Below are 27,297 nucleotides of genomic sequence, written 5' to 3' on the forward strand. Positions count from 1 at the left end.
CTATGTCTGGTTCTATCACTTTCTCCAGGAAGCCTTCCCTGAATGCCTTCTCTCTTCTTAGCATGTGTGTTCTTAACTCTGGTAGCCTGTCTCACAATATACAGCAATTGTCTGACCCATTTTTATCCTTACCTGTACCTTAAGTTCTGGAATGGAAAAGACAACTATCTTACAGTCCTTCCACCCTCTGTATAATTATTCCATAAATTATACTACTTTGTGTAAATATTTGCTATTTTTTGTCAAATTTAATATTATAAAATTCAATTCCAGTTCACAAAATAATTCAACATGTTTCTTTAAAGAGTAAGCTCCACTATTGCATTATATGATTTGATTCCCACAAATTTATTTTCCCACGTTACAAACACTACCACTCCATGCTTTTATGTGGAATAAACTAGTGAACTGAGTAAACTTCATCCAAATCCTTTCTCTATCTATATGTAAACTTTTGTCAAGTACTAATGCTAGTCAGATTCTAACATTTTAATATTGTTTAAAAAGTATTTATCCTGTATATAAATAAATGTGGCATTTGAAACTGTTGAAGGGCTGCCATATCCAGTTGTATATATTGACCCGAATTTTTACGGATTTAAAAATTCACCTTAAAAAATAAATTCCCTTTTGAATGCCTCAGTTGTCATAAGGTCTGTTTGCCATTTTTCTGGATTAAAAGATTCCAAAGTTGTTCTAATATTCTTCATTTATAAAGGTCATTGACAATAGATCACTTAATCTGCCAACTTTTGAAGGGAAAATAAAATTCCATCATGAAAAAAAAATTCCCTAAGTGAATGTAAGGCATTATTTCACATCTACGTGCACACACATCCTGACGTAACACACGATATACTTGTGAAATGGATTTTTTCCCCCTAGATGTATTTTCAGTAAAATTAAATACTTTTTTTAATGTGAAAATGACTGTCCGCAATACACTCGTTGTAATAACAGTTAATTAATATAACTAAATTAATGGTTTTCCCCCCTCTCGTCGCAGTTTTATTTTCAAATTAGCGAAGTCTAATGCGATTCTCACCTTTCCCTCTTTCAGGAAATAAAATATTCGACGTTCCAAAATATTTAAAGGGTTGCAATTTATAGAGGCAGCAGGTAGAATGTTGCTGTTGGTATTACTAATGTTTGTGCTAGTAACTTAAGCTAGAAACGGCTCTTTCTGTAAAATGTACTCTGAGCAACTCCTTAAGAAACCAACACCAGTAACAAACGTTGGCGTCCCACAGATTTGGGCGGGGGGGGGGCGGGGGTGGAGCCTCAGTGATTTGTGGGAAGAGCCGCTCCGGGTCCGGGAGGGCCCTCTGCTCCTGCTCGTCACTACTCGGCTCCGCTCGGCTCCCAATCGGTTGTCACTCGGATCTGTTCGGCTCCTCCAACAGGAGAGACGGAGAGCCGCTGCAAGTCCGGCGCACGCGCTCAAGCCTCTTGCTGCTCTTAGGGCCGCGCTTTGCCTTGGGTTTTCACTTCCTTCTCTTCCGAGCTGTATCCGGGTCGTTGCTTTCTCTATTGTCTCAGGCAATCGACCTCGGACTGTGCAAATTCATTTCTGGGTCTTTTGTTTCTTCTGGTGCAGGCTAATAAAGTTTTTCTTTCTTTTATTTTTTTCTAACAGTTTTAACGGAGGAAATTAACTCCCCCAGAGCTGCCGGGGCCTAAGGGAGCCTCCGGCAGGGGAGCGCCGTGGGAAGGGGCGCGAGCAGCCGGGGCCGGTTCGGCGAGGACTAGGGGGCGGGGTGGGGGGCGGGAGGGGCTGCTCTTGAGGCGCCCGGGTCCGGTCGGCGGCGCTGCCGCCGATTTTAAGTAGCATCTTTCGGATTTGTTCCCGCGGTATCAGTCCAGACCTCAGCGCTGCCTAGGCTCTCGCAGCCTCTCCCTAGGTCTCCTCCAAACGACCACCTCACGGATTCCTTAGTAAGTGTGTCAGAGGCCTCTGCCGGGAGAAAGGTGCATTTCAGCCCTTCTAGAAGTCAGGGCCGGTGGGCGCAGGGTGGGGGCGGCAGGTTTCCGCTGGAAGCTGGACCTTTCGTGGGCGCTTCCCTTCCACATCTGCGGGAATGAACAAGGCTTTTTTCACTACCTGGGCTTCGCGTTTTCTTTCTGCTGACTGTCTCCGTGTCTAAGTGAGGGATTTTGAGCGAGTCGCTGAAAAATAAGAGGATGTTGTTACGGGGGTCAGCTTTGATTTTGGCTGGCCGGGGTACCCCTTGGCTTCTCCCCAGCCTAGAGCCTGTGCTGCTGGCCCGCCCTCCCCAGACCGTGTGCCCACCCCAAGCAAGCTTCCGACACTTTTTTTGCTGAGAACTGAAGTAGACAAAGATTCCCTGCTCGAGGTCATCTGTATCTTCCCTTAGCATCACCGCTGTCTTCTGTGCTTGGCGTGATTATTAATGACGGTGTAATGTTTTTCTCTTAACAGTGGATCGCAGCTCCAAGAGGAGGCAGGTGAAGCCTTTGGCAGCTTCTCTGCTAGAAGCTCTCGATTATGATAGTTCAGATGACAGTGATTTTAAAGTTGGAGATGCCTCAGGTAAATGTTTCATTTTCTTCCCTTTTCCCAGCTTTCTGAAAGTTGGGCTTATTTTCAGACCCTCTTAAAAAATCGGTTTTGATTAAAATGCCAATTTAAAGTTAAAGCACATAAACTTCATTTATTTTCTCACATTTCCCTAAGATCCTTTCACTAGATCCCTATCATTGCTTCTGTTTATATTGATGCTCAGATACTAACAGATAGAAAAGAACTTATAGATAGCGGAATTTTCTCTGTTCTTTACGCAAAAATAATTTATGCTTATTTTATGGATAGAGGAAAAAAATATAGAAGTATCCGAAAGTCAGATAATATCCTGAGAGTAATGTGAGCCATGAACAGCCCATAAGCAGGGTTCTTCTCTATTCAGATCACTTGGCACCCTATGAGGGGAGTTTTGCTTTTTGTCTTTTCGCTCCCTTATCAGAATAAAGTTGACCAGAGTAAAAAGTTGTGCTTTGTGGTAGGTGTTGGACCTTGTGGATTGGGCTCTTCAAAAATCTCCTAAGTACAAAGATATGTGCTTACTCATTATGTTTTGTGATTTTAAAAACAAACTTTTTAAAAAAGGCCCTATGTTCACATTGTACGAGATTGGAAAACAGAAAAATACGGTTTTCCATGGTATCTTCTGTTTATTGTACTTCACATGTATAGATATATGTGTAGAGTTTTAATCGTGAGAATCTGAGAAATGCATATAAATTGTTTAAATATTTTATGTGAGAAATACTAATACATACATGCACAATAAAAATTACTTATAATTTTGCCCCTTCTGATGGAAGTTTAAGTAAAGTAAGAAATTAAAGACTTTTCAGTTTCATCCCTTTAATAATTTTAAAGTATTCTCCCAGAGAGTTTTCTGTGCTTAGTCATCTCTCTCTCCTTTCCGTTGCTCGCTCTTTCTTTCTTTATTTCTTCCTTCCTTCCTTTCTTCTGCTGGGGATGGTAAGATGAAATTAGGTTGTGTTATGTTTCCATTATTACTCTAAATAGCACCAACAAGTAGAATTTGCATGTTGATTTACTGAGAACTTTTTATTATTGTAATCTCATTTAACTTTTATAATAGCATAGTGAAGGAGATATTATTTTACAGATAACAGGGGACTTGAGTTTAAAGAACTTGCTTGAGGTCACTTAGGCCATAATGGATGTAATCCATGCCTTTGATGCCAAAATTTAAGTCTTTTTGCTCCTTAGATCCTAAAAATAATTAGATGTAATCTTAAACTGAAACTACTTGGATATTGTGGCTAATTGAGGTCACTCCCAACAATCAAAAGTTAAGTTTATCTTGATTAATTGGTTTTTAACCTTTGCTTCTTAGCCAATTTCTCTCCAGCTTAGTCAATTCACTGATGTTTGGTACTTCCAAAGAAGGAAAGAAAGGGAAGGGAGAGGAGCCAAAATTCTTTAAGTTCTCTTGTTGAGAATCTTGGTAGATGATATTTTTGGTTAGAATGTAGTTTCGGTAGAGCTTGTTAACTGTGACAATAGTTATTGGGTTTCAGAGGTTATGACTTACTTGAATACCATTATGAAAAAACTCCAAAGCTTAATCTTTAGGTATTCCATAATTGTTTCTGTGACAATAAATCCTGACTTTGTAGATTTTTTTCTTTTTGTTTATTGAATTATAGTTATGCACAGGTATCCTGTTTCCTTACAAAGGTTAAAACAATCTAATGATACAAACTGTTTTTCAAGATAACTTTTGGTTTCAAGCTAAGTGAAGATTCCTGACCTTGTTAAATCTTAATCAGAGTTGATGGGAATTATCAATTATGTGTGAAAAGTGGGAGGATGAGTTTTGTTAGTCTGACAATTTTTTAAAATATCTTTTTATAGTGCTAAAAAAGTACTTTCTATTCCCTCTTGTTATCATATCTAGTCTGCTCTATTTGTAATTTACTTCCTTGGTTACTGTGTAGTTCTCATTATGTTACTGCAAAGGAGATTATAGTAGTAAATTATTTTGTTTAAAATAGTTAATAGTAGAAATTGAATCCTATTTTCCATTCTAGGTTAAGGTGCATCGGTGTCCCCCATAACTAACATGGTGGCTTACTATAGATTACCAATGTTTCTTGTTTGAATCCGTTCTTTAGCCTGAGGTAGTTGGACTCTTACAGGAAATAAAATATTAGACTTATCACTGGTTTTCAGTCATGTAAGAATTGTGGAATCCCAGCCCTTACATAGGAATAGATTAAACTGGAGGTGGAGAATTAGTAGCCAATCATCTATCTGTCCAAAGCTTCTTTCCAAAACAATGTGTAGAAATGACTTGTTGAATGAACTACTGACTCCCTTAGAGCTTAACGTTAAAATGATTAGATTGATTGGCCTTAATTTTTGTTAACAGGATTCTGTGCATCAATTTCTTTTCCTTTTTGAAATCAGAAATTCTGACTATAAAATTTCCTATTTCTGTTCGGCATTAAGAATATAGACAATTCTGAAATATTATATTCAGCACCTTGCAGATAAACATAATATTATTCATGTGTTTCTCGGATAATAAAATAGGAAAACGTAAATATTGCTCAAAAAATGACCTGCCGATAAGATTGTCAAGTGATTGATTATTGATGGTTAATAAGTATAAGCCTCTGACTTTAGAAGAGTACAGACTGAAAATAGATCATCTCTCATTTCATCTTTAATGTGAAATTAGTTAGATTTTTCTTTTTTTTTAATTATTTATTTGACGGACAGAGATCACAAGTAGGCAGAGAGGCAGGCAGAGGGAGGTGGAGAAGCAGGCTCCCCGCTGAGCAAAGAGCTTGATGTGGGGCTTGATCCCAGGACCCCAGGATCATGATCTGAGCTAAAGGCAGAGGCTTAACCCACTGACCCACCCAGGTGCCCCTCTTTTTTTTTTCTTTTTTAAGATTTTTATTTATTCATTTGAGAGAGTGAGAACAAGCAGGGAGAGGGGCAGAGGGAGAAAGAGAAGCAAGCTCCTTGCTGAGCATGGAGCTGGTGGGGCTTAATCCCAGATCATGGGATCATGACCTGAGCTGAGGACAGAGACTTAACCAACTAAGCCACCCAGGTGCCCCTCAATTTCTCAGTTCTGATTGAGGGCAGAGTATAATCACATTAGAATTATGGTGATAGTCACCAGAAGAACAATATATGGAAATGTTGGACCATATGAAATTACAAATTTCAGATTATTGGCAGTTTCATCATTCAGGCTAGTTAAAGTGGTTATATTTGAGACTTGGTCCTGTAATTGGGGTTAAGATAAATTACCTAGTTATCTGATATATATAAGTGGAATACACACACACACACACAGATATAAAAGGTAGATATATAAGTGGAATGTCTTTGAAGATGAGTGCATATATAACTTTTGTTAACTAAGACAAAATAGCAGTGTTGTATCCCCTCTAACCTGCTTGCTGGAGTAAGGTGATTAACTTTAGATCTTGATCCGTAGTTAATTTAATTAGGCCAAATTGCCAGAAAATTAGCTGGAAGAGTCTGGCTGAGACTTTGCTTTGGTGGCATTTTGTACTTAATCTAATTTTGGCTAAGTGGATCAAGATAATGATCATTGATGATGTGTAGTTTTGTTTAGGAGCATTTTGCTGAATATTATGGTGAATTCACAAAGAAATGTGATAATATTAGAATAACTAAGTAAGTAAAATAACAGATAACACAAAGCATGATTGATTCCTTTTTGTCGTTCAAGTCAAGGAGATAGGACTACTGTAGACTAGATTTATCTAGAACAATTCACTGAGGAGATAAGAGTTGAACTAGGAACTGAGAGAGAGGCAGTATAGATGAGGGAAACTATTAAGTGTTAGAAGTGTGGAGGCTGGAAAATATCATTTATATTTGGGAATCAGGATTGAGTAAAAGAATAAGAGATGCACCTGGGCAAGTATAATAAGGTCAAATTAAGGCCTTTAATTGCTAGACCAGGGTTTCCCAATCTCGGCAGTGTTGGCATTTGTTGTTGTATAATTCTTTGTAAGAGGCTTTTCCTGTTTACTGTAGAATGTTTAGCAGCATCTGTTTTCTACTTACTAACTGCCAGTAGCATCGTCCCTTCCTGCCCCCACCCCCACCTTCATGGCAATCATTCATTGTCTAAACATTGCCAATGTTCTTTTTGAGACAGTATTCCAAATTGTTCTTACTTGAGAGCCACTGGTCCAGATTTATTCAGAAAATGATAAATGACACAGCTGGAACTAGAGATAATGAGTAGAGGATGAGTTGTGTTGATTGATTGGCTTTTTTATTTTTATTTTTTTTTTTTAAAGATTTTATTTATTTATTTGACAGAGAACTCAAGTAGGCAGCGAGGCAGGCAGAGAGAGAGAGAGAGAAGCAGGCTCTGCACTGAGCAGAGGGCCCGATGCGGGGCTCAATCCCAGGACCCTGGGATCATGACCTGGGCCGAAGGCAGAGGCTTTAACCTGCTGAGCCATCCACGCACCCCTGATTGGCTTTTTTAAAAAGAGAAAATACAGGATTAGTAAAAAATAGCCCCAAGGTGATAACTGAATGACCAGTAGACTGGTAATCTGTCTATTACATATTCTGTATATTTATAAACACTAATTACTATTACAGTAGATTAGGGAACAAAATAGTTAATTAAGGTTAATGAACAAAGGTCATTCTTTATGTTGCAAAGCTAAAATAAAACTGAATTAAATATAATTTTGTTGTTTAATATTTATCATGGGGAGAACTTAAGCATTGAATATTGTAAAGGAATTCTTGAAGATTGTTCTTTTAATTGTGTATCTGTAAAAAATTTTTTAACTTCTATTAGTTGAAATAGCTATTACTTAGAGAGATTTTTATATATTGTATATTTGAGAAAGGTACCTTTTATTTAACTATTTCAATTTTAAAGATTTTTATTTTTTAAAGATTTTATTTATTTATTTGTCAGAGAGAGAGAGTGAGAGCGAGCACAGGCAGACAGAGTGGAAGGCAGAGGCAGAGGGAGAAGCAGGCTCCCTGCGGAGCAAGGAGCCCGATGTGGGACTGGATCACAGGACGCTGGGATCATGACCTGAGCCGAAGGCAGCTGCTTAACCAACTGAGCCACCCAGGCGTCCCTTAAAGATTTTTTTTTTTTTAAGGAACGATTTTTATTGTAGAGTTAGAATTACTTTTTTTTTTTTTTTAAGATTTTATTTATTTATTTGACAGAGAGAAAGACAGCGAGAGAGCGAATACAAGCAGGGGAAATGGGGGATGGAGAAGCAGGCTTCCCACCAAGTAGGGAGCCTGATGTGGGGCTTCATTCCAGGATGCTGGGATCATGAACTGAGCCAAAGGCAGATGACCAATGACAGAGCCACCCAGGTGGCCTTACTTTTTTTTTTTTTTTTTTAAGATTTTATTTATTAGAGAGAGATCGAGAGCTTGCAAACACAAGCAGGGGGAAGGGGAAGAAGGGAGAGGGAGAAGCAGACTCCTTGGTGAGCAGGGAGCCTGCTGCTGGACTCAATCTCAGGACGCCGAGATCATGAGGTGAGCCAAAGGTAGTTGCTTAACCAGCTGAGCCACCCAGTCATCCCAGAATTACTTCTCTTCTAATGCTAAGAAGCAACTGACTTATTTGAAGTATCTGACTTATTTCTCTAGTCTATTAACTTGAAAAAAAAAAAAAGATATAAGAGTGATGGATTTGGAACTTGACACAGTCATTGTTTGAATTTGTAATAATAAGACATTTTTATTTGCAGCCTATAAGAATAGAATTATAGACAGCCAAAGACTGATTTTTTCATCGTCGTTTTTGTCAAGCTATGCTTGTAACTAAATATTGTTTATCTCCATCCCTCAAGTGCATATGTATCAAAAAGAAGTGATGACTAATCAGATGAAGAAGTTATTTTTCAGAAATCAAAGCCATAAAATTTGATATATTTCTGATGCCTGCAGTTGGAGTATGGATAATATATTATATTTGGAGAATGAAGGGTTTGGTAAGCTATTAGGATTTGGATTTGTGGGAAGATTTCAGATTTATCTAATAATATGTTAATAGATATAAAACATTTAAATCTTTTTTCTTTTCAAATTTATTTCTATTGAGGTGATTACAAAACAAAAACAATCAAGGAGTACCAATTTTGCCATACTTTTTTTTTTTTTTTTTTTAAAGATTTGTTTATTTTCTTTGAGGGAGTGTGAGAACACTTGCGTGTGAGTCAGGGGCGGGGGAGAGTGAGAGAGAATCTTGAGCAGGTTCCCCACTGAGTGCAGAGCCCCACATGGGTCTTAACCCCATGACCCATGATATCAGGACCTGAGCCTAAACCACCAGTCAGTTGCTTAACTGACTGAGCCACCCAGTCGCCCCCACCCCCATGCATTTAGAAATGATTGGCATTGGCAACAACCACCAAGACAAAAATCATAAAAATTCTTAACATTTTGCAAACTTTACCAAGTAATAACAAAGTTGGATTTGTCTCAGTTTTGATTAGGTACCTACATTTGTGCCCCAGTTAACCTAACTTTTATATCTACTAAGTTTTTATTAGTAATTTTTAGGTACTTTTAATTTTTTTAAGATTTTATTTATTTTAATTTATTATTTATTTTAATTTTTTAAAAGATTTTATTTATTTATTTGAGAGAGAGAGAAGGAGAGAGCATGAACAGAGTGAGAGGCAGAAGGAGAAACAGACTCCCTGCTGAGGGGAGAGCCTGATGTGGGGCTCTATCCCAGGACCCAGGGATCATGACCTGGACTGAAGGCAGATACTTAACCAACTGAGCCACCCAGGCGCCCTTTTTTAGGTACTTTAAGGAGTATCTCTCTTAATTATGGCCATCTCTCTTAATTATGGCATCATTTGCAAGATGTTCCAGTTTTCTTTAGTCACTATGCACAGAGACTCTTTTTGCCTTAGAAGTATTTGGTCAACTCTGCTTATTATTTATTAGATTCTTATCTAAAAAAAATCTAGAAATCATTATTATTTTTATTTTTTCCAGAAGTAGGTGGTTTTTTTTTTGGTAGGTTGGGTTTAATTATGAGTGGTATTAAAAAAAATCATAATTTTCTTAATGATTTATATAACTGTTGGACTGAAAAGAAGTTACCTAGTTGTGGGTGATACTGGATTTACACTCTTTGAAAATCAGGAAGCTCACATCTAAAGGTGTTTCCTAAATTTGATACAAACTTGTTTTTGGTAAAACCTAACTAGAAATGATAGTTTATTTGTAATGTTTCCTTATCACATTTGTAAATATTTATACTTTTCACTGCGGAAATGTATTTGATTATAGGATAGTGCCATAGACTCATTGGAGATTTTAGTGTAAGACGTTGTGTATACACCATGCTACCCTTCCAAAATCTGGGAAAAAAAAAAAATCAAAATTCTGAAAGCTATCTGACTCCATAAGTTCCAAATAAGGGATTGTTGACCTAAATGATATTGCTCCTGTGTCCTATGTAAGATTGTTTAGGATGAGTGTTTTTTCACAACAGTTATAATAAGCTGTGGGTCCCTGTGTGTTAATCTTGAGATTGACAAATATTTTGTAGGGCCAGTCAGTATCTATTGTACATTACTATATTTTTAATTGATTTAACTTGCAGGATTTTTTTTTTAAGCCTTTTGTAAAGGATTTCTAGGATATTTTAGATACCTAATTATAATTTTCTTCACTTTTTTTTTTTTTAACTTTCTTTACTTTTAATGTCCATTTAATTATAATAGCTAAGCCTGGTTGAGTTAACAGAACTTAAAATGGTGTGGAAGCATAGACTTTTTTTCACCATTTTATTATTATCCTTTTCTTAGTTATAGGCTCAAAGAATGTATCACCTTAAAGATTTTACTATAGTTGTTGGCCATGACCTGAAAATGACCACTTGTTTCTTACTTCTTTCAGCTTCCCTTCCTTTTTTTTTCTTCTCGTTATTTCAAATTTTAGATTTTTATTTATTCAATTAGGTATAAAGAGGATTAGGAGGTTATTTATTGAGTAGTGTTAGGCCAAGATGGCCTGGGCTGCCCTAGGCAGGGATGGAAGAAACTTGCTAGAAAGCTTGTAGTCCTGAATGAACTCTTTAATAGTCTAAGCCAATCTTTTTAATGACTACCATGGTTGCTTCTTTCAAGATGGATTTGTTTTTTTAAAAAATTACTCATTTCTTTCATTCTAGGGGGCTTTTTTAAAGTTTAAGTGGCTCTTATTGGTATGAGTAGTATACTAATCAGCAGGAAAATTGATAACTGCTGTTGGAACTTCCATTTACTATGCCATGCTATTGTCTCCTTTCACCTGTGTACTTGATACTCCTAAAATTGATTAGTATGTTAGGGGTGTTGCCTGTCATAAATAGCTGTGTTCATTTTTGCTGGGTAAGGAATAAAATAAATGAGACCCAAGTTTTTTGGGCCAGGTTTTTCTTGTTCTCAATGTGACTCAACGCTTGTAAGTTCTTACAGTTTATGAGATGAAGATGGAAGAGAAGAAGAATTTGGTCTGTATTATATCATTAAGTTAAAATCAAGTGCCCAGTTTAAAAAGAAGCACCTTTACCTGTAGGAAAAAAAAATGCTTCTAGGGTACCACGTATAGCATGAGCTATATAACACAAAATAGTGTTCCTTTTTAAAAAACATTTTAATTTAGAGTTACATATATTCATCTTCATTAGTGCTATATTGAATTAGAACCATTATACCAACTTCATTGATTTATTATTTAATCAGGTTGGGAATGTCTATCATTCTTTGACTTAAATTTGTTTATATTGTTTTGCAAGTTACTCACAAATTTTGGTGGTTTCATTTGTGTCAGCGTTGTGTGTGTGTGTGTGTATGTATATACATATGTGTGGTTTTTTTTTCTCATATTTTCAACAGATTCTGAAGGGAGTGGTAATGGAAGTGAAGATCCTTCAAAGGACAGTGGAGAAGGTTCCTGTAGTGATTCTGAAGAAAATATTTTAGAAGAAGAACTGAATGAAGATATTAAAGTAAAAGAGGAACAACTTAAAAATTCTGCAGAGGAAGAAATACTGTCATCAGAAAAACAGTTAATTAAAATGGAAAAGAAGGAGGAAGAAGAAAATGGAGAAAGACCTAGAAAGAAAAAGGAGAAAGAGAAGGAAAAAGAGAAGGAGAAAGAAAAGGAGAAAGAGAAGGAGAGAGAGGATAAAGAAAAAGCAACAGTATCTGATAATGTGGCTGCTTCTGCTGCTGCCACTGCACCAGCCACAAGTCCTGCTGTTAACACATCTCCTTCAGTCCCCACTGCAGCAACCACTACAGAGGAGCAAGTCAGTGAGCCAAAAAAGTGGAACCTTCGTCGAAATCGACCACTTTTGGATTTTGTTTCCATGGAAGAGCTGAATGATATGGATGACTATGACAGCGAAGATGACAATGATTGGCGACCTACTGTAGTAAAGAGAAAGGGGAGATCTGCATCTCAGAAAGAAGGAAGTGATGGAGACAATGAAGATGATGAAGATGAGGGAAGTGTGAGTGACGAGGATGAGAATGATGAAGGCAATGATGAAGATCATAGCAGCCCTGCCAGTGAAGGGGGTTGCAAGAAGAAGAAGAGTAAAGTTCTTAGCAGAAACAGTGCTGATGATGAGGAACTGACCAATGATAGCCTGACACTATCTCAAAGCAAGAGTAATGAGGTAGATCAACCCAATTTTTATGATCTCTGTCTGTCTGGGGAAAAGGGAATTCTTCTCTAAACCATTCTACTCGTTACATTAAGTAGCTTCCTTGAAATCCTATTGATAGACAGCTGTGGGAGTGAATGAGCACCCTAACTGTAACATTTATTCATTTGGTCAACCAGCCTTTATTGAGTATCTACTGTTTGTCACCGTCCTCGAGGAGCTCACAATCACCGGCCTCAAGGAGCTCACAGTCTTTATAGTTAGAGAAATATTTTTATATCCATAAACTAGGGATATGGTAGTTTTCCTTTCCCTTTCCTGTCCTCTCACTCCATTCTTCATAGGACTGCTGAATGGTGCTGACTGGAGTATGAAAACAAAGGTCACCTTTATTTCAACTTAGCTATGTCCTATCCACATGAAAATTTAGACTCCTAGAATATTTTAGAACAGGACAACAAACAGCTTAATGATTGCCTCAGACTTTTAGTGATTCATTTTAAGGTTAATTCCTTTACCAGTCATAGCACTCATCATCTGAATAGTTACCAAGTCTTTGCTTTAGATGTATGGGAGTAAATAAGAACTATATGTTTGCATATATTTAGTGAATAAGTTCTCTCTACAAAGAAATGAAAAAGAAAAAAACCAAACACTCGTATCATAAAACAAACATTTCTGTCTTAAAACTACAGTAATGATTCAGTTCTTCCACTTGAAGTTCTACTACCGAAAGTTAGGTTTATCCTTTGGGCCCAAGATGCAACATTCAAGATTCTTCAGTCAAACACATTTGTGTCTCTTTGTCTGTGTGTTTATGTGTATGTTTTTCTTCAAAAGCAAGATTGAGTTGTCATCTTACATGTAGATGTACCTGTTACATCAACATGTAGAACTATAATAATTAAGTTTGTCATTTCTGTTAGTGTATTTGTTGTCACAAAAATTCAGTTCTTTAGCAAGCACTTATTTTTTGTTTTCTCATATCATTGAAAAAGGTTAAACTAGTAGAAAGATTTTCCTTCTATTCTTTATTCTTTTACATTTTTTCTACTTTACAAGTTTTACCTAGCAGTGATTACCTATTTTAAGTAAGTTTTATTTAAAAACTGGGTGATTTTTTTCTTGCCAAAATAGTAAGTAACAGGCTATGAGGGGCGTATATGTCAGTAGTGATGAAACATGTTATATTTTAATTATAAACATTGGTTAACTTCTGGGTTATCTGCTTTAATATGAAGAATGTTGTCTGCTTCCAGTGCTATCTATCCTAATTCTTATCTTTAAGTAATGGGAAGTTGTCATTTGAAATATAATATAGTATTTATAATGCTGTAGCACAAACATTTCCATATTCCCAGTGCCAATTGAGGGAACTAGAAATATGGAAAATTCAGTTGTTCGTGTTTGATGTAGGCTTGTATCCAGTTCATTTTATAGTATTTAATAGTCTATATCTACTGAATAAGTTTACCTTCAGTAGCATTACTTTTATTTTTATTAGCCTGACATTCACAAAAGTAGGCTGGCTAATGATAAAGATAGAGTTAGATTTTATGTGATGGTGTGGGGAATACCTGCAGATGTTTAGAAATTTGACAGGTAAAATGTATACCTTATCCATTTATTAATAATCTGTAATATGTAGTGTTGCTTAGGAGGTTATAGACTGTCCTTTATGATGCATTAGAAGGCCACATGTGCTGTCTAGGTTTTTTTTTTTTTTTTCCTACCAGGAGAGACTTTAGTAAATAATGGGACTTCATATATTTAGATTAAGTCCTAAAGGAATGTGATTGCAGAGCATTTATTGGAAATGTGCCTTGATGAAGTTGTCAAGAACTTTATTCTTATAGTAGCTAAACTAATTTCTGTTGTGTTAATTTCTGTTAATTTTCCTTTTGTTTTACCCTATGCCAAAATACAGAAGAACTGATAGAAGTTAATTTAACTCAATAATAGTCTATTTGAAATCTTGGTAACTGTTTTTCCCCAACACTAGTAATTTTTTTTTTTAATTTATTTGACAGACAGAGGCAGAGAGGCAGGCAGAGAGAAGGGGAAGCAGGCTCCCTGCTGAGCAGAGAGCCCGAAGTGGGGCTTGATCCCAGGACCTTGGGATCATGACCTGAGCCGAAGGCAGAGGCTTTAACCCACTGAGCCAGCCACCCAGGCGCCCCAACACTAGTAATTTTTTTTTTTTTAAAGATTTTATTTATTTATCAGAGAGAGAGAGGGGGAGAGAGCGAGCACAGGCAGACAGAATGGCAGGCAAAGGCAGAGGGAGAAGCAGGCTCCCTGCCGAGCAAGGAGCCCAATGTGGGACTCGATCCCAGGACACTGGGATCATGACCTGAGCCGAAGGCAGCTGCTTAACCAACTGAGCCACCCAGGGTCCCAACACTAGTAATTTTTGATGGTTCTTCTATTTATCACTCAAATCAGCTAACAAATTTTAATAAAAATTAATCAAGATTATTATTTTTTCTTATATTTCTAAATTTCCTCTTTATATGCTCTTGATTTTGTAAAGACAACTAAAGGTAATTCTTGTTCCTTATGGCCATTGTTTGTATCTTAATCTTTCTGGTTATTTTAGGTAATGATATTTTGGCATCAAAGTGTCAATTATCTGTTAGTTAATACAAATATATTTGATTATATTTGAAATTTTATTTTTCTCTACTTTATGTTTTCAAATACTGCTTTGTAGTAGAACTAGCTGAAAGTGTGGTTTTAGAAATACGTAATTGAATTGTATTTAGTTTATAAACAGCAGATTTTCTTGGCTGTTACGTCAGGTGCTCTTGTAGGGAAATGATGTTGGACAGAAACTTCAATAATTTTAGAGTTTTTTAGGGAATTTGATTTTTTTTTTTGAGTTGGGGGCCTTTTATTGATTCTTAATGGACTTAACATGCCTATGCTATAGGCCTTGAAAATACTGTAGAGCAGTATTTTTTAAACTTTTTTGTCTCGGGATACTTTACACTCAAAAAAAAAAATTACTGAGAACCCTAATTGTATATATGTAGGTATAGCTTTTGTTACTTTCAAATTAAAACTCAGGAATTTTAAAGATTAAAACATACAGAAGCACACAGTGGTCAGATTGATGACCCTATTCCCTGTTGTCTAGTTCTGGAAGACTACATCATACACCTATGAGAGAGAGTGAAAAAGGCAAAAACAACCTTACTATTATTATGAAAATAGCCTTAACTTGTCATTTCTGTTAGTGTATTTGTTGTCACAAAAATTCAGTTCCCCTATGAAGCAGAGTCCCACAGACCACACCTTGAGAACTTCTGTTCTATAATTGAACATTTGATAAACCTACATTTTCTACATATGGGGACTTCCCTTGGCCTATAGAATTATGACATTTTTTGAATTTAGTGAGGTCTGAACAATCACCTTGAAGTATGGTTATATGCCATTTTCAAACTTTTATCTTGATGCTTTTGAGATTAATTGATGTTATATTGTTTTTTGGTTTTCTGAAGTAAATCTTTTGGGGATGGGTGGTGTAGCATTTTCAGAGAATGGTTTGCATTTTCAGGACCTTGAAACTAGAGTTTTGATTGAGGATTAATATTTGACAGAAGAGTATATCAATAGAAATTTTCAGGTGGAAGTTTTTTGGTTTCTTTTCATAAAAGACTCCTTTGTGTTAAATGGATTATAAGATGTTAAATGGATGTGAAGAAATGGCAATTGTCATCCAATTTTTGGTAATTTAAATTTTTGCCAAAGTTTATAAATAGCTACTTCTGTTTGTGATTTCTGACTTATTAAATATCACTTGCTTTTTACACATTTCAAAATAAAACAACCTTTTTTTTTTTTTTTAAGATTTTGTTTATTTACTAGAGAGAGACAGAATGAGCAGTGGGGAGGGGCAGAGGGAAAGAGAGAGAGAGAAAGAGAAGCAAACTCCCTGCTGAGCAGGAAGCCTGATTCAGGGCTAGATCCCAAGACTCTGGGATCATGACCTGAGACAAGGGCAGATGCTTAACTGACTAAGCTTCCCAGGTACCCCAGAACTGCATTTTTTTTTTTAAGATTTTATTTATTTATTGGAGAGAGAGAGAGAGAGAGAGAGAGTGCACAGGCAGCGGAGAGGAATAGAGGGAGGAGCAGATTTCTTGCCAAGCAGGGACCCCGATGTGGGACTTGATCCCAGGACCCTGGCATCATTGACCTGAGCTGAAGGCAGATACTTAACCAACTGAGCCATCTAGGCACCCCAGAACTGCACTGTTTTTTTTTTTTTAAAGATTTTATTTATTTATTGGGGGAGAGAGAGAGAGCGAGCGCACAAGCAGCAGGGAGGGGTAGAGGGAGAAGCAGACTTCCTGCCAAGTAGGATCCCCATTGTGAGACTTGATCCCAGGATCCTGGCATCATTGACCTGAGCCGAAGGCAGATGCTTAACCAGCTTAAGCCACCCAGGTGCCCTTAAAACAATTGCTTTAATATATAAAAAGAGTTCAAAATACTGTGCAAAGATTACTTCCGATGCCTCTGCCTTCGGCTCGGGTCATGATCCCGGGGTCCTGGGATCGAGCCCCACGTCGGGCTCTCTGCTCAGCGGGGAGCCTGCTTCCCCCTCCCTCTCTCTCTGCCTACTTGTAATCTCTGTCAAATAAATAAGTAAAAATCTTTAAAAAAAAAAAAACAGGAAAAAACAAAAACAAAAAACTTAGAGGAAGACCTGTTGCTCAAACTCTTTGGTGTACTAATTTTTTCTCATATTCAGAGCAATAAGGATTCTTTTAATTTTTTTATTTTTTTTAAAAGATTTTATTTATTTATTTGACAGAGAGAAATGACAAGCAGGCAGAGAGAGAGGAGGAAGCAGGCTCCCTGCTGAGCAGAGAGCCCGATGCAGGGCTCGATCCCAGGACCCTGAGATCATGACCTGAGCCGAAGGCAGCAGCTCAACCCACTGAGCCACCCAGGCACCCCAATAAGGATTCTTTTAATTCTAATTTTGCACGAAGTGTTCAGGAGTTCCCTTTAATTAAACATACATAAAACTTAGAATTTATCCTGTTTTATATAGTATTTATAATCATCCTTGTAGAATACGTAAATAAATGTGCACTAAACCCATGGAGCGCATTAGACAATATTATCATTTTAGGTGTAAATTTTAAATCCCAAGGGAAAAAAAATGAGTAAGTTCATTGAAAGTCGTCATTGACTTACAACTATAGTGCCCCATTTATTCCTCTAATTGCCATGGATTCCATTAAATTATGATATAATATCAAAGTCCTTTCATAAGTGATACTCTTGTGCCATCCAAAACCTACTTTCCCAATATCTATTTTTATGTGAAAACCAAATTTTCAAATAATATATATTTTTTTTTTGGTAAAAACTTTGGTAAAAATAAAATGTGTTACCAAGATTTTCCCACTAGAAGCATTATCTGTCAGTCATTTGGTAGGGCTCTAGTTCCCCCTGATTTCTCTCTCTCTGCATTACATTTCTGGTAAGAATCTCAAATGATGTGTCTCCCAGAAATACCAATTGATTTTGTTTTCTCTGCCTCTAAATGATAGTATGTGTAGAATGAAATTGGTATAAATATACAATCTAGACATTTTTTTCTGAAGAAAATGGAAGAACAGGAAAATAATGGAATTACAGCTACCTATTAATGCTTGTTTTTCTGATCCATAGAAATTTACTTGTTCCCCACATGGATAAACCTTTTTTCAAATGCTCATTAGTTGTAATTCCACCAGAAAAGCATTGATAGAACCCATTTTACACGAGTAGCCTGTCAATCATCAATCTCAGGTTGTTGGCTAGATTATTTTCTAGTTTGTGATTTTTAACCTAGATATGGTATTTTGGGAAAAAAGTCTTTTTGGACTTGCCATGGGAAGATATTTAAAATAGCAGTACTCACTGAGGGTTACAACTTTTGGAGGGATTCCAAGGAAGATTCCTCAGTATAATAAATGGTCAGTTCATATTCTTCTTGAACCACCTACAAGAATTAGGAAAGGGGAATGGAAATGAACATAATTATTGAGTACCTAGTATATCTCAGGAACATTTTTACCATACAATTATCTTAATCTTCACAACAATCTCAGCAGGTAGGTATTACTTTTGCCATCCCATTTTACAGATGAGAAAACTGTAGCTTCGAGGTTCAGGAGTTATTAAATGAGAACTGAGAATGAAATGCAGAACATTAGACTTTAAGTCAAATGCTCTTAAATTTGAAGCATAGCCAGTAGGGTGAACATTTGGGTAGATTTTTGTTTTGTTCAATGTACCAAAGTACTATAAAACATGAGTTTTCTTCTTAGGAAGTTTTTACCTTTTTTGGTACTCATGTCCAAAGCCCCAAACCACTATGGTTTCATAACAAAGAGGAGCAAAAAAACAAAAACAAAACAAAACAAACCCGCAATATACAATTTTAAAGTATTAGGATTCTCTAGAGCATGGATGCTGTCTCCTATTTGACTTTGCTTTTTTTTCTGATTTGCATTTTTTCTGTTTGTTTTATAGATCAGCTGCAAGTTTAGGTGTATAACACAGAATTGAAAAAAATGTTATTGATGGGATGTTCAGGGGTCATTCAAATGTCATTTATAGATTGCTATGAAATGATGACTCTAAATGTTACCTAGAGATACTAGTCTGTTTAAAAGAATACAAAAATATAAGAAAAAGTGGTTAGGTTCTTAAATGAAAATACAGACTCAAGTGCTATCTTGTATAGTGTCCAAGCTGATAAGTATCATTGTTAACCATATAAAGTTTAAATCTGTAATGCAGTTTAAATTAAACAAAGCAAACCTCTTTCCCTTCTTGAAATTTTATCTTTATATATTATATCTTCGTTTCTCCTTTTATATTATTAGTCAGTATCTTATTATCAGTTTATACTAATTTTTTTTTAAGATTTTATTTATTCATGAGAGGGCGAGGCACAGGGAGAAAGAGGCTCTCCCTGGAATCATGGCCTGAGCTGAAGGCAGACGCTCAACCTACTGAGTCACCCAGGCACCCTATACTAGATATTTTTTTTTTTTTTTTTTTTTTTTTTAAGATTTGGAGCTAGAGCGAGCACAGGCAGACAGAGTGGCAGGCAGAGGCAGAGGGAGAAGCAGGATCCCTGCCAATCAAGGAGCCTGATGTGGGACTCGATCCCAGGACGCTGGGATCATGACCTGAGCTGAAGGCAGCTGCTTAACCAACTGAGCCACCCAGGCGTCCCTATACTAGTTATTTCTTGACACAAACTTAATAGAGTACATCACGCTTTATCAACTAGACAACCTGGATCCTTTTTTAGATGGCTTTCTGTGCCTGTATATACAGATATGCCTATCTAGGCTCTCTTGAATCGATCATCCAGTAGTTTGATGACTCTAAAACTTCTGAATTCCTCAGCAGTTAAAGAGTATAGAGTCTGTAATTATGCCAGTATGTAAATATACCATCCCATACATATTCGCTTATATGTTATCTTGGATTGATTTTTTCCTGTTTGATATGTGTGTGTCTTGTCTCCCTTAAGGCAGGATTATAAGCTTCCAAAGTGTAGGAACTTTGTTTTACTTTAATCCAGAATGGTAAAGCAGATGAAGAGTAGTTAGTTGCAAGCTTGCTCTTTCATTTTTTAAAGAGGGGAATGTGGGACTTGCAGGGAAAATAAAAAATTAAAGGGTGCTTAGAGGGCCATTTGATAAATAGACAGACTTTTCAAATGTTTTGGAATTATTAAATTTCAAACTAAATTACTAAAACAATGGAGAATGCAGCATAATTTTAGAAATGCATAAAATAACTTTGAGAATTATAGTTATTAAAATTGTCTTTTTAATTTAATCATGTGATTTCTGATATGTTTTAATATTAGGACTCGCTGATTCTTGAGAAGAGTCAAAACTGGAGTTCTCAAAAAATGGACCACATTCTGATTTGCTGTGTTTGTCTTGGAGATAATAGCGAGGATGCTGATGAAATAATTCAGTGTGACAATTGTGGCATTACAGTCCATGAAGGTAATTTTGCTTTGTTTTGTCTCCTTTTTGAAACAGCTAATTGAAACTGCATTAAAATAAGTAAAATCAGCTCTTTTGCATTTGTACTGTTCTAAGGTTTTTGTGTAGTACTTCGTGGCTTTTCAGTTGAAGTAGGACATATATTGAATCCTCAAAGTATCATGGGTATTATTTTTTGGATTATGTTAATTTAACATGTGTTTTTTAAATAACTGAAATAGAAATACTATTACATGGAAATCACAGTATTTCTTTGAAGGTGTTATGATAGTTTTCTTCCTGGCATTTGTTTCTAGTTTTTAAATGAAATTTAGATATAGGAAAAAATGTAGTATGTTAGTATGGTAGAATATGTTCTTTAAAAAATTATATTCTGAATCTAATATATAGTTTTTGTTTCATGGTTATAATTTTTAATTTTAAACTTGTGTGGAGAGATTATCTTTTAAAATCTGAAATAGAAGCTACTATAATATATGGAAAATATTTTTCCAGCTATTTTTGAATCTTTTTTGTTATTTTTTTTGCTTGTTTTTTCACTTAATTTTTTTTTCATTTTGACATAATTTCTGACTTACAGAAAACGTTTAAGAGTATTACAAAGAATTTCTGTATACTCTTCACTCAGATTTCCCGTATGGTAACATTTTGCTGTTTTATATTCTCTGATAGAACAATTTTGTTTTCAACTCTATGAGAATAAACTGTAGACATAGCATCCCCCTCTACTACTAAATACCTCAGTGTGTATTAACAAGGGCTTTTTCTTACATAATCATATAATTATCAAAGTCAGGAACTTAGCATTGATTGAGTTCTATCTAACTTACTGACTGTGTTCAGTTTTACTAATCATCCCTGTAATGTCTGTTCTAGCAAAATAAAATCCAGCATTACATTCAGTCATTATGTCTTATTTGGTTACCTTTAATCTGGAACGTTTCTTGAGACCTTGTGTTTCATGCCATTGACGTTTTTGAAGAATACAGGCCAGTTCATTTGCAGAATGTCCTTAATACTAATTTTATCTTTTGTTTTTTCCTCATTGTTAGATTCAGGTGATATGCGCTTTTTTTTTTTAAGAGTTTAGTTATTTATTTGACAACAGAGATCACAAGTAGGCAGAGGGGCAGGCAGAGAGAGAGAGGAAGGGAAGCAGGCTCCCTGCTGAACAGAGAACCCGCCACAGGGCTCAATCCCAGGACCCCGGGATCATGACCTGAGCCGAAGGCAGAGGCTTTAACCCACTGAGCCACCCAGGCGCCCGCCCCTCAGGTGACATGCTTTTGGCAGCAATGCCGTAGAAGTTATGTTGTGTTTTCAGTTTGTCATATTAAGAAGCATATAGTACTTACTTTTCCCATCGTTGGTGATGTTACTTTTATCACTTGGTTGAGAGGGTATCTTCCAGGTTTCTTTGTGGTAAAATTATTTCTTCCTGTCAGTTAATTTTTTCCTGCAGGGCCGTGATTACCACAGAAGAATTTTTCTATGGCCTTGTCCTTACCTGCTCTTTTGGTATTACAGCCCTTCTCTCAATAATTCTTGGAGTCTGCTGGGCTTATGGGACTTGCAGGGCCTATGATTCTTTAGCCAGTACCTTCTTGCCTTCATATAAAGCTGCCATTCCTTGCTGCTAAGGCTCACAATGGAAATGTCTCCTATTGTTGTTACTCATTCACTTAGTCTTTTCAGTAATATTTGTTGAGTACCTTCTATATGCTAGGCATTCTGTAGATTTTAGACAAGTAAAGTAAAATAAAGTAAAATAAACAATATAGTAATTGGTGACCTCATGGAGGTTCATATCTAGTAAGACAGGCAATGAAAAAAATAAGACAATAAATAATTTATATAAAATAAATTATGAATAATTTTATATATGTATGTTTACATATATATACATACATACATATCAGGTGATAGTCTGAACTATGAAGAAAAATAAAGCAGGACAAAGAGTATTGGAAATGCTATGGATTTGCAGGGAGGAGTGGACAGGTAGAAGTTTGTATTTATGCGAGGTGAAGAGGAAAATCCCCTCTAATAAAGTGATATTGAGCAGTGACCTGAAGGATGTTAGGAAGCAAGTCATGCAACTCTTTGGGGAAAGAGCACCCTAAGAAGAAGGAGTAGGAAGTGTAAAGATCTTGAAGTGGGAACAGTTTGAGTGTTTATGTCATGGCAGGAATTAAGTGAGCAAGCTGGTGAGTGGTGGGGGTAAAGATGAGAGCAAGCCAGGTAGGCCTTGCAGGTCATAGATTTTAGATTTGATTCTGACGGATGTGGTAAGACCTATGAGTTTGGGGCAGCAGATTAATATGATTGGATTTATGTTTGGGAAGGATCACTCTGATTTCTGGGTTGGAAGTAGACTGAAGTGGGTCCAAGTTGGGAATCAGGGAAATCATTTCAGAGAGACCATTGCAATGACGCAAGAGAGGAAAACGTTTTGAGATAGTAAACTTTTGGTTTTTTTAAATTGTCTGGAGTTTAGGTAAAATGTTGGGACTAGAGATAAAAATTTGGGACTCATCAGCCTGTAGATGTTATATAAAGCTGTGAAATTGGATATACTATCTAGGGAGTAGTAAAGTGGTTCTAGCACTTCAGAGGAGATGGGAATCACATTGCCAGTGGGACAGGAGGAGAACCAGGAGTAATGACCCAGAGGCTAAGTAAGGAAAATGTTTCAAACAGAGAAAGTGAGTAATTGTCAAATTTTGTTTCTTGAGTCAGATAAAGACCTATGTCATGTGGCCACTTATCCTAATGCAGCGGTAGACTCCCAAGTACACTACCAGGCAAGCCATCCCAAAAGTTATAGGGAAAGAGGTTCATGGACAAGATGCTTTAATTACATGGTTTATTAAATAAATGTAAAATACATGGAAAAAAGCAAGGGGAAAAATACGAAATTAGTTAACATGCTTATGATAGAGTACAAGTTGGTGGAAGGATCACCTGAATCCTGGGGTACACAGAGTTTGTATTGTATGTCCTACCTCTCTCTGCCTTTTCAGCCTTCACAGCTGGGAATATGGTTCTGAGGACCAGAGCCCACATGGGCACCACCCTGGGCCAAGCACACACACTCTTGGACAGATCCAGAGACAAGTATGCTTTAGTTCTCCAGTTAACCTACAGAATAGTTGTGGGTTTTATGTTTCTTGGGTTGTGGACACATGGAGCCAGAATAGGTATAACTGATGGGTGGCCATACTGAGACCTCATGAATATTGTGTTCTTCATGTCTCATGTACATTTAGTATATTCTGATTCTTCTGTGTCTTCTGTATATGTAGTAACTAGGTGCTTCAAGAATGTTAAATGTTTCTTGGTCTTTGTCTTTTTTTCTGTCCATTTTTAATACATACCTGCTTTTTATCTGTACATGTAAGTTTCACCTGTCTCATTTTGTTTTTCTGTAGCGAAATGAATATTCTCAAGCAGAACAAAACACCATTACAATGGAGAGTTTACCATTGAACTTAGTAACATGAATGTCATTTCTTATTTCAAGAGAGTTCAGGTAGGAATAGAAGAAGGAAAGTGAAGATAGTGACTAAATGCAATCCCTACAATGAATTTTTATATAAACGGAGGCAGCAAGATGGGGCCTTAGCTACAGGGATGTGGAGTTGAGGAAGGGTTTTTTTCTTCTTATTTTAGATGCTTTTAGTTATCTTTTACTGTATAACAAACTATCCCACAATGTATCAGTTTAAAACAACAAACATTTTTACTTCACATAGTTTCTAATGGTCAGGCATCTGCTGGAACTGTTAGTTGGGTGATTCTGTCTTAGGGTCTCTCATGAAGCTCCAGTCAAAGCTGTTAGCCTGAACTAGAGACATTGCAAGACTTCACTGGAGCTAGAGGATCTGCTTCCCAACTTGTTTATGTAGTTATAGATAGGCTTCTGTTACTTGGTGGCTCTTGGCTGGAGATCTGAGTTCCTCACCATGTGGGCCTCGGTGTTCTCTTGACAGGACAGTTGGCTTCAGAATGAGTGATCAGAGAGAGAGAAAGGGTTAGAAGCAGTCATATGAGAGAGCTAGTGTGTTTTACAATTTAATTTGGAAATATATACTATAATTTCTGCACATTCTTCACACAGAACAATCCTACTTAAATGTAGGAGGGCACATTCTAAGATGATTAATACAAGGAGCACTGATCATTGGGGACCATCTTAGAGGCTGCCTATCACAGATACAGAGATTACATAGCATGTTAATAACATGCTTAATAACATGGGGGGTGATCAGTGGAAAGAGAGTGGACAATTGATGTAAGGAGAGAAAAGGAAGCAGTTGCTGGAGCTAGGGCTTTGAATACAAGACTAGAGGGGATGGGATCCAGCATAAAGTGAAGAGATTGAGTAAATATGAGTAGCCGTAGTAAGCAGAGGGGAAAGGATATATGGATACAGATGTAGGTAGGTTGTTAGATATAGTGGTCAGAGCATATGCAACTTATTTTTGAATGCTTCTTGTTTTCCTGGTGAAATGGGAAGGAAAGTCATTAGCAGAGTGGAGATGGGGGAGATAGATGTTGGGAGGTTTGGGAACAGAGGTTGGTATAAAATAGTTATTTGGGAGAATGAAGTGGATTAGGGAAATAATTGGCATAACACTGTATGCATGTGTGTGTGTGTGTGTGTGTGTAAAACATACATATGTTTTACTGACAGCTATAAAGGACCACTTGTGATTAGTGATAATGAATTAAACAGACAAGTCAAAATGGTTGTGTATATGTTTGGGGTGGTTTTATTTTTGTTTTGTTTTGTTTTGTTTTTTCTAGGCATGGTTCAGATTCCTCAGAGCAGGTGCAGAAGAGGTAAACATGAAAAGCAGCTGCTGTGCTGCTGATGTGTGTGTTGTATTCATCACCACTGTTGGTCACAAATATGTTACCACTGCTTATATCCATAAATGTCATTGCTGGTGTGTGTTGCAGGCATGAGCAGAACTATTAATGTTGACTTGTCATGCTGAAAGCATTATCTCTACTTCATAGGTCATCGCTTTGACCATGCATGTGTTTTTGAAGGCCAACACAGTGGTTTTAAGGAACTGAATTGGTTCCTAATATTTAAAAACGGGGAGATTTTATTTTATACATTTTGGATTTGAAACTTCTCTTGAAGTGCTGGCAACAGTAGTTTTTCCTGAGGGCTTCTGCTAGAGTTGAATAGGGCTTCCCCCTGCTGGTAAAGCCTACAGTTTCTTTTTTACCACTGTCCTTTCCCAAACCACTTACTCATTTTTGTCAGTTACATTTTCTCTGAAGGTACTTGAATGTAGAATTCCCTATCTATTTTGAGGATGTCGTCTCTTGGTGTTGGTGCTCAGGCTGCTGAGGCGTTGTGGTCTCACAGCTTTAGTAGTAAAGGAATTACTTTTCTAAATGCCTGCCTTTAAAACTCAGCCCTGAGTCCACCAGGAACAAGTGCCATGTACAATTCAGAGTGAACCTTCTTCTTGGGTTCTGTTGTCTTTGATTCAGGCTTGTGCACCTTGGATTCTTAGTACGAGTTCTCTCCCAGAAGATTCATTGTTCACATGGGACCTATGCTTCAGGTGAATATCCTCAGTAATGGCAAATCTACCTTATTTCTAAGGTAGCTCTGATTTTTTAGAAACAGCCAGAAAGTCTTTCTGAGTCAAGGTAGACAAATAAGATGATCAAGCTGAGTGGTAATTCCACTTAAGTCAGAACCAAGTTGTGTCTGTAAAGTCGTGTATCATATTTTCTTGTATAATTCATTTAACTGGCTCTGATGGCAGTTTAAGTTCCGAATGTTTTTGAGCATTTGCTAATGATTGCTCGTTTTTCTTCGAAGACTGACTCATTAGAATTTCTGTTATGGGAGAAGGAAAAAGGGAAGACAGGAAAGGAAAATTAATGTTCTTGAGTGTGAAGCTTTGTAAGGTTTTTGAGAGGCAGCTAATATGTGGAATGAATAAATAAGGAAAACTAGGTGGTGAAATAGAACAGTTTTCTACATCTTTAGATAAATCTTTATGTTGTGGTATAATTGCTTTATTGGTAGTATTGTGAATTCTGTGAACTTCAGATAAATTTAAAGTGCAGAAGTATAAATCAAAAGTAAAACATAAATCTTGAGAGTTTTTAAAAAAATTATGTTACAGCTTTTCCCCTCTAGCATAATATCCCATTTCTTTTGTTAATCTTGGAGTTTCTGTTGTGTAATTGTGATTATATAATTCTCTTTTTTCTTGGTTTCTTAGTAGAGTTAGAACTAGTAGCTTGAAAAATTCCTAGTTTTGGTGAGTTTTAATATCTGTTGTGTTTTGGGGAGAAGTGTTATTTTTTTTTTTTTTAAGATTTTACTTATTTGAGACCTCAAGCCACTGTGTGCTTCTGTGTACTAGTGGGGAGGAGGGGCAAAGGGAGAGGGAGAAGCAGACTCCCTGCTGAGCAGGGAGCCTGACTCTGGCTCCATCCCAGGACCCAGAGATCATGACCTAAGCTGAAGGCAGACACTTAACAGACTGAGCCACCCCAGGCACCTGAAGTGTTAATAAACATTAATGTATTTTTCATAAATGCATTACATAAATACATTTTTCCTTTTTAACTTAATTTCCTGTAGGTTATTTTTATCTGGCTATTCTAAAAAGATTCCTTTACCAGATATCACTGAGTAATATGTTTGAGAAGGGGTAGTTTTGGTATGGAAATACTCCTGACTCTCTATTTAAGTTTTTTTGGACAATACTTGGGTAGTAGCAGCAAGAAATTATATTGATTAATAGATCTATGAAGAATTTTTCATCTTCCATTAGCTTTAGATCAGTTGAGTCTACTAATAGAAAAACAAAAGTAAAAACAAAACAAAAAAACCCTGCTTAATATTCATTGGTTAGATGGTTAATTTTCTCCTCTGGGGAAGAGTAATGATGGTAATTCTTAGCATAGCAATGTGCAGACTGATCAGTATATATATTTTTTGGTCCCTTTGTGGGTTATCACATAGTTGCAAGCCCATGTTAATTAAAGCTTGG

General features: G+C 36.6%; 1 protein-coding gene across 10 annotated transcripts in view; it reads left to right on the forward strand.

The window, feature by feature from the left end:
- Positions 1-1,365: 1,365 nt before the first annotated feature.
- The window catches only part of PHF14 (PHD finger protein 14), a 209,710-nt gene continuing 183,778 nt past the window's right edge, over positions 1,366-27,297 (forward strand). For 3 of the 10 annotated variants that reach the window (XR_006601336.1, XM_004743435.3, XM_045062739.1), the window contains exons 1-4: positions 1,379-1,935; positions 2,441-2,551; positions 11,443-12,230; positions 20,116-20,260. Coding sequence is in view for 9 of the 10 variants with exons in the window: in XM_004743435.3 (XP_004743492.1) it covers position 1,935; positions 2,441-2,551; positions 11,443-12,230; positions 20,116-20,260 (1,045 nt within the window). In the remaining variant the exon portion in view is untranslated. Of the gene's footprint in view, positions 1,936-2,440; positions 2,552-11,442; positions 12,231-20,115; positions 20,261-27,297 lie in introns of all 10 variants that reach the window. The other 7 variants (XM_045062736.1, XM_045062737.1, XM_045062741.1 and 4 more) reach the window with 6 other exon arrangements.

The sequence above is a fragment of the Mustela putorius genome, unplaced genomic scaffold (assembly GCF_011764305.1).
Source record: "Mustela putorius furo isolate JIRA1106 unplaced genomic scaffold, ASM1176430v1.1 tig00003845_pilon_pilon_pilon, whole genome shotgun sequence".
Lineage (NCBI taxonomy): Eukaryota > Metazoa > Chordata > Mammalia > Carnivora > Mustelidae > Mustela > Mustela putorius.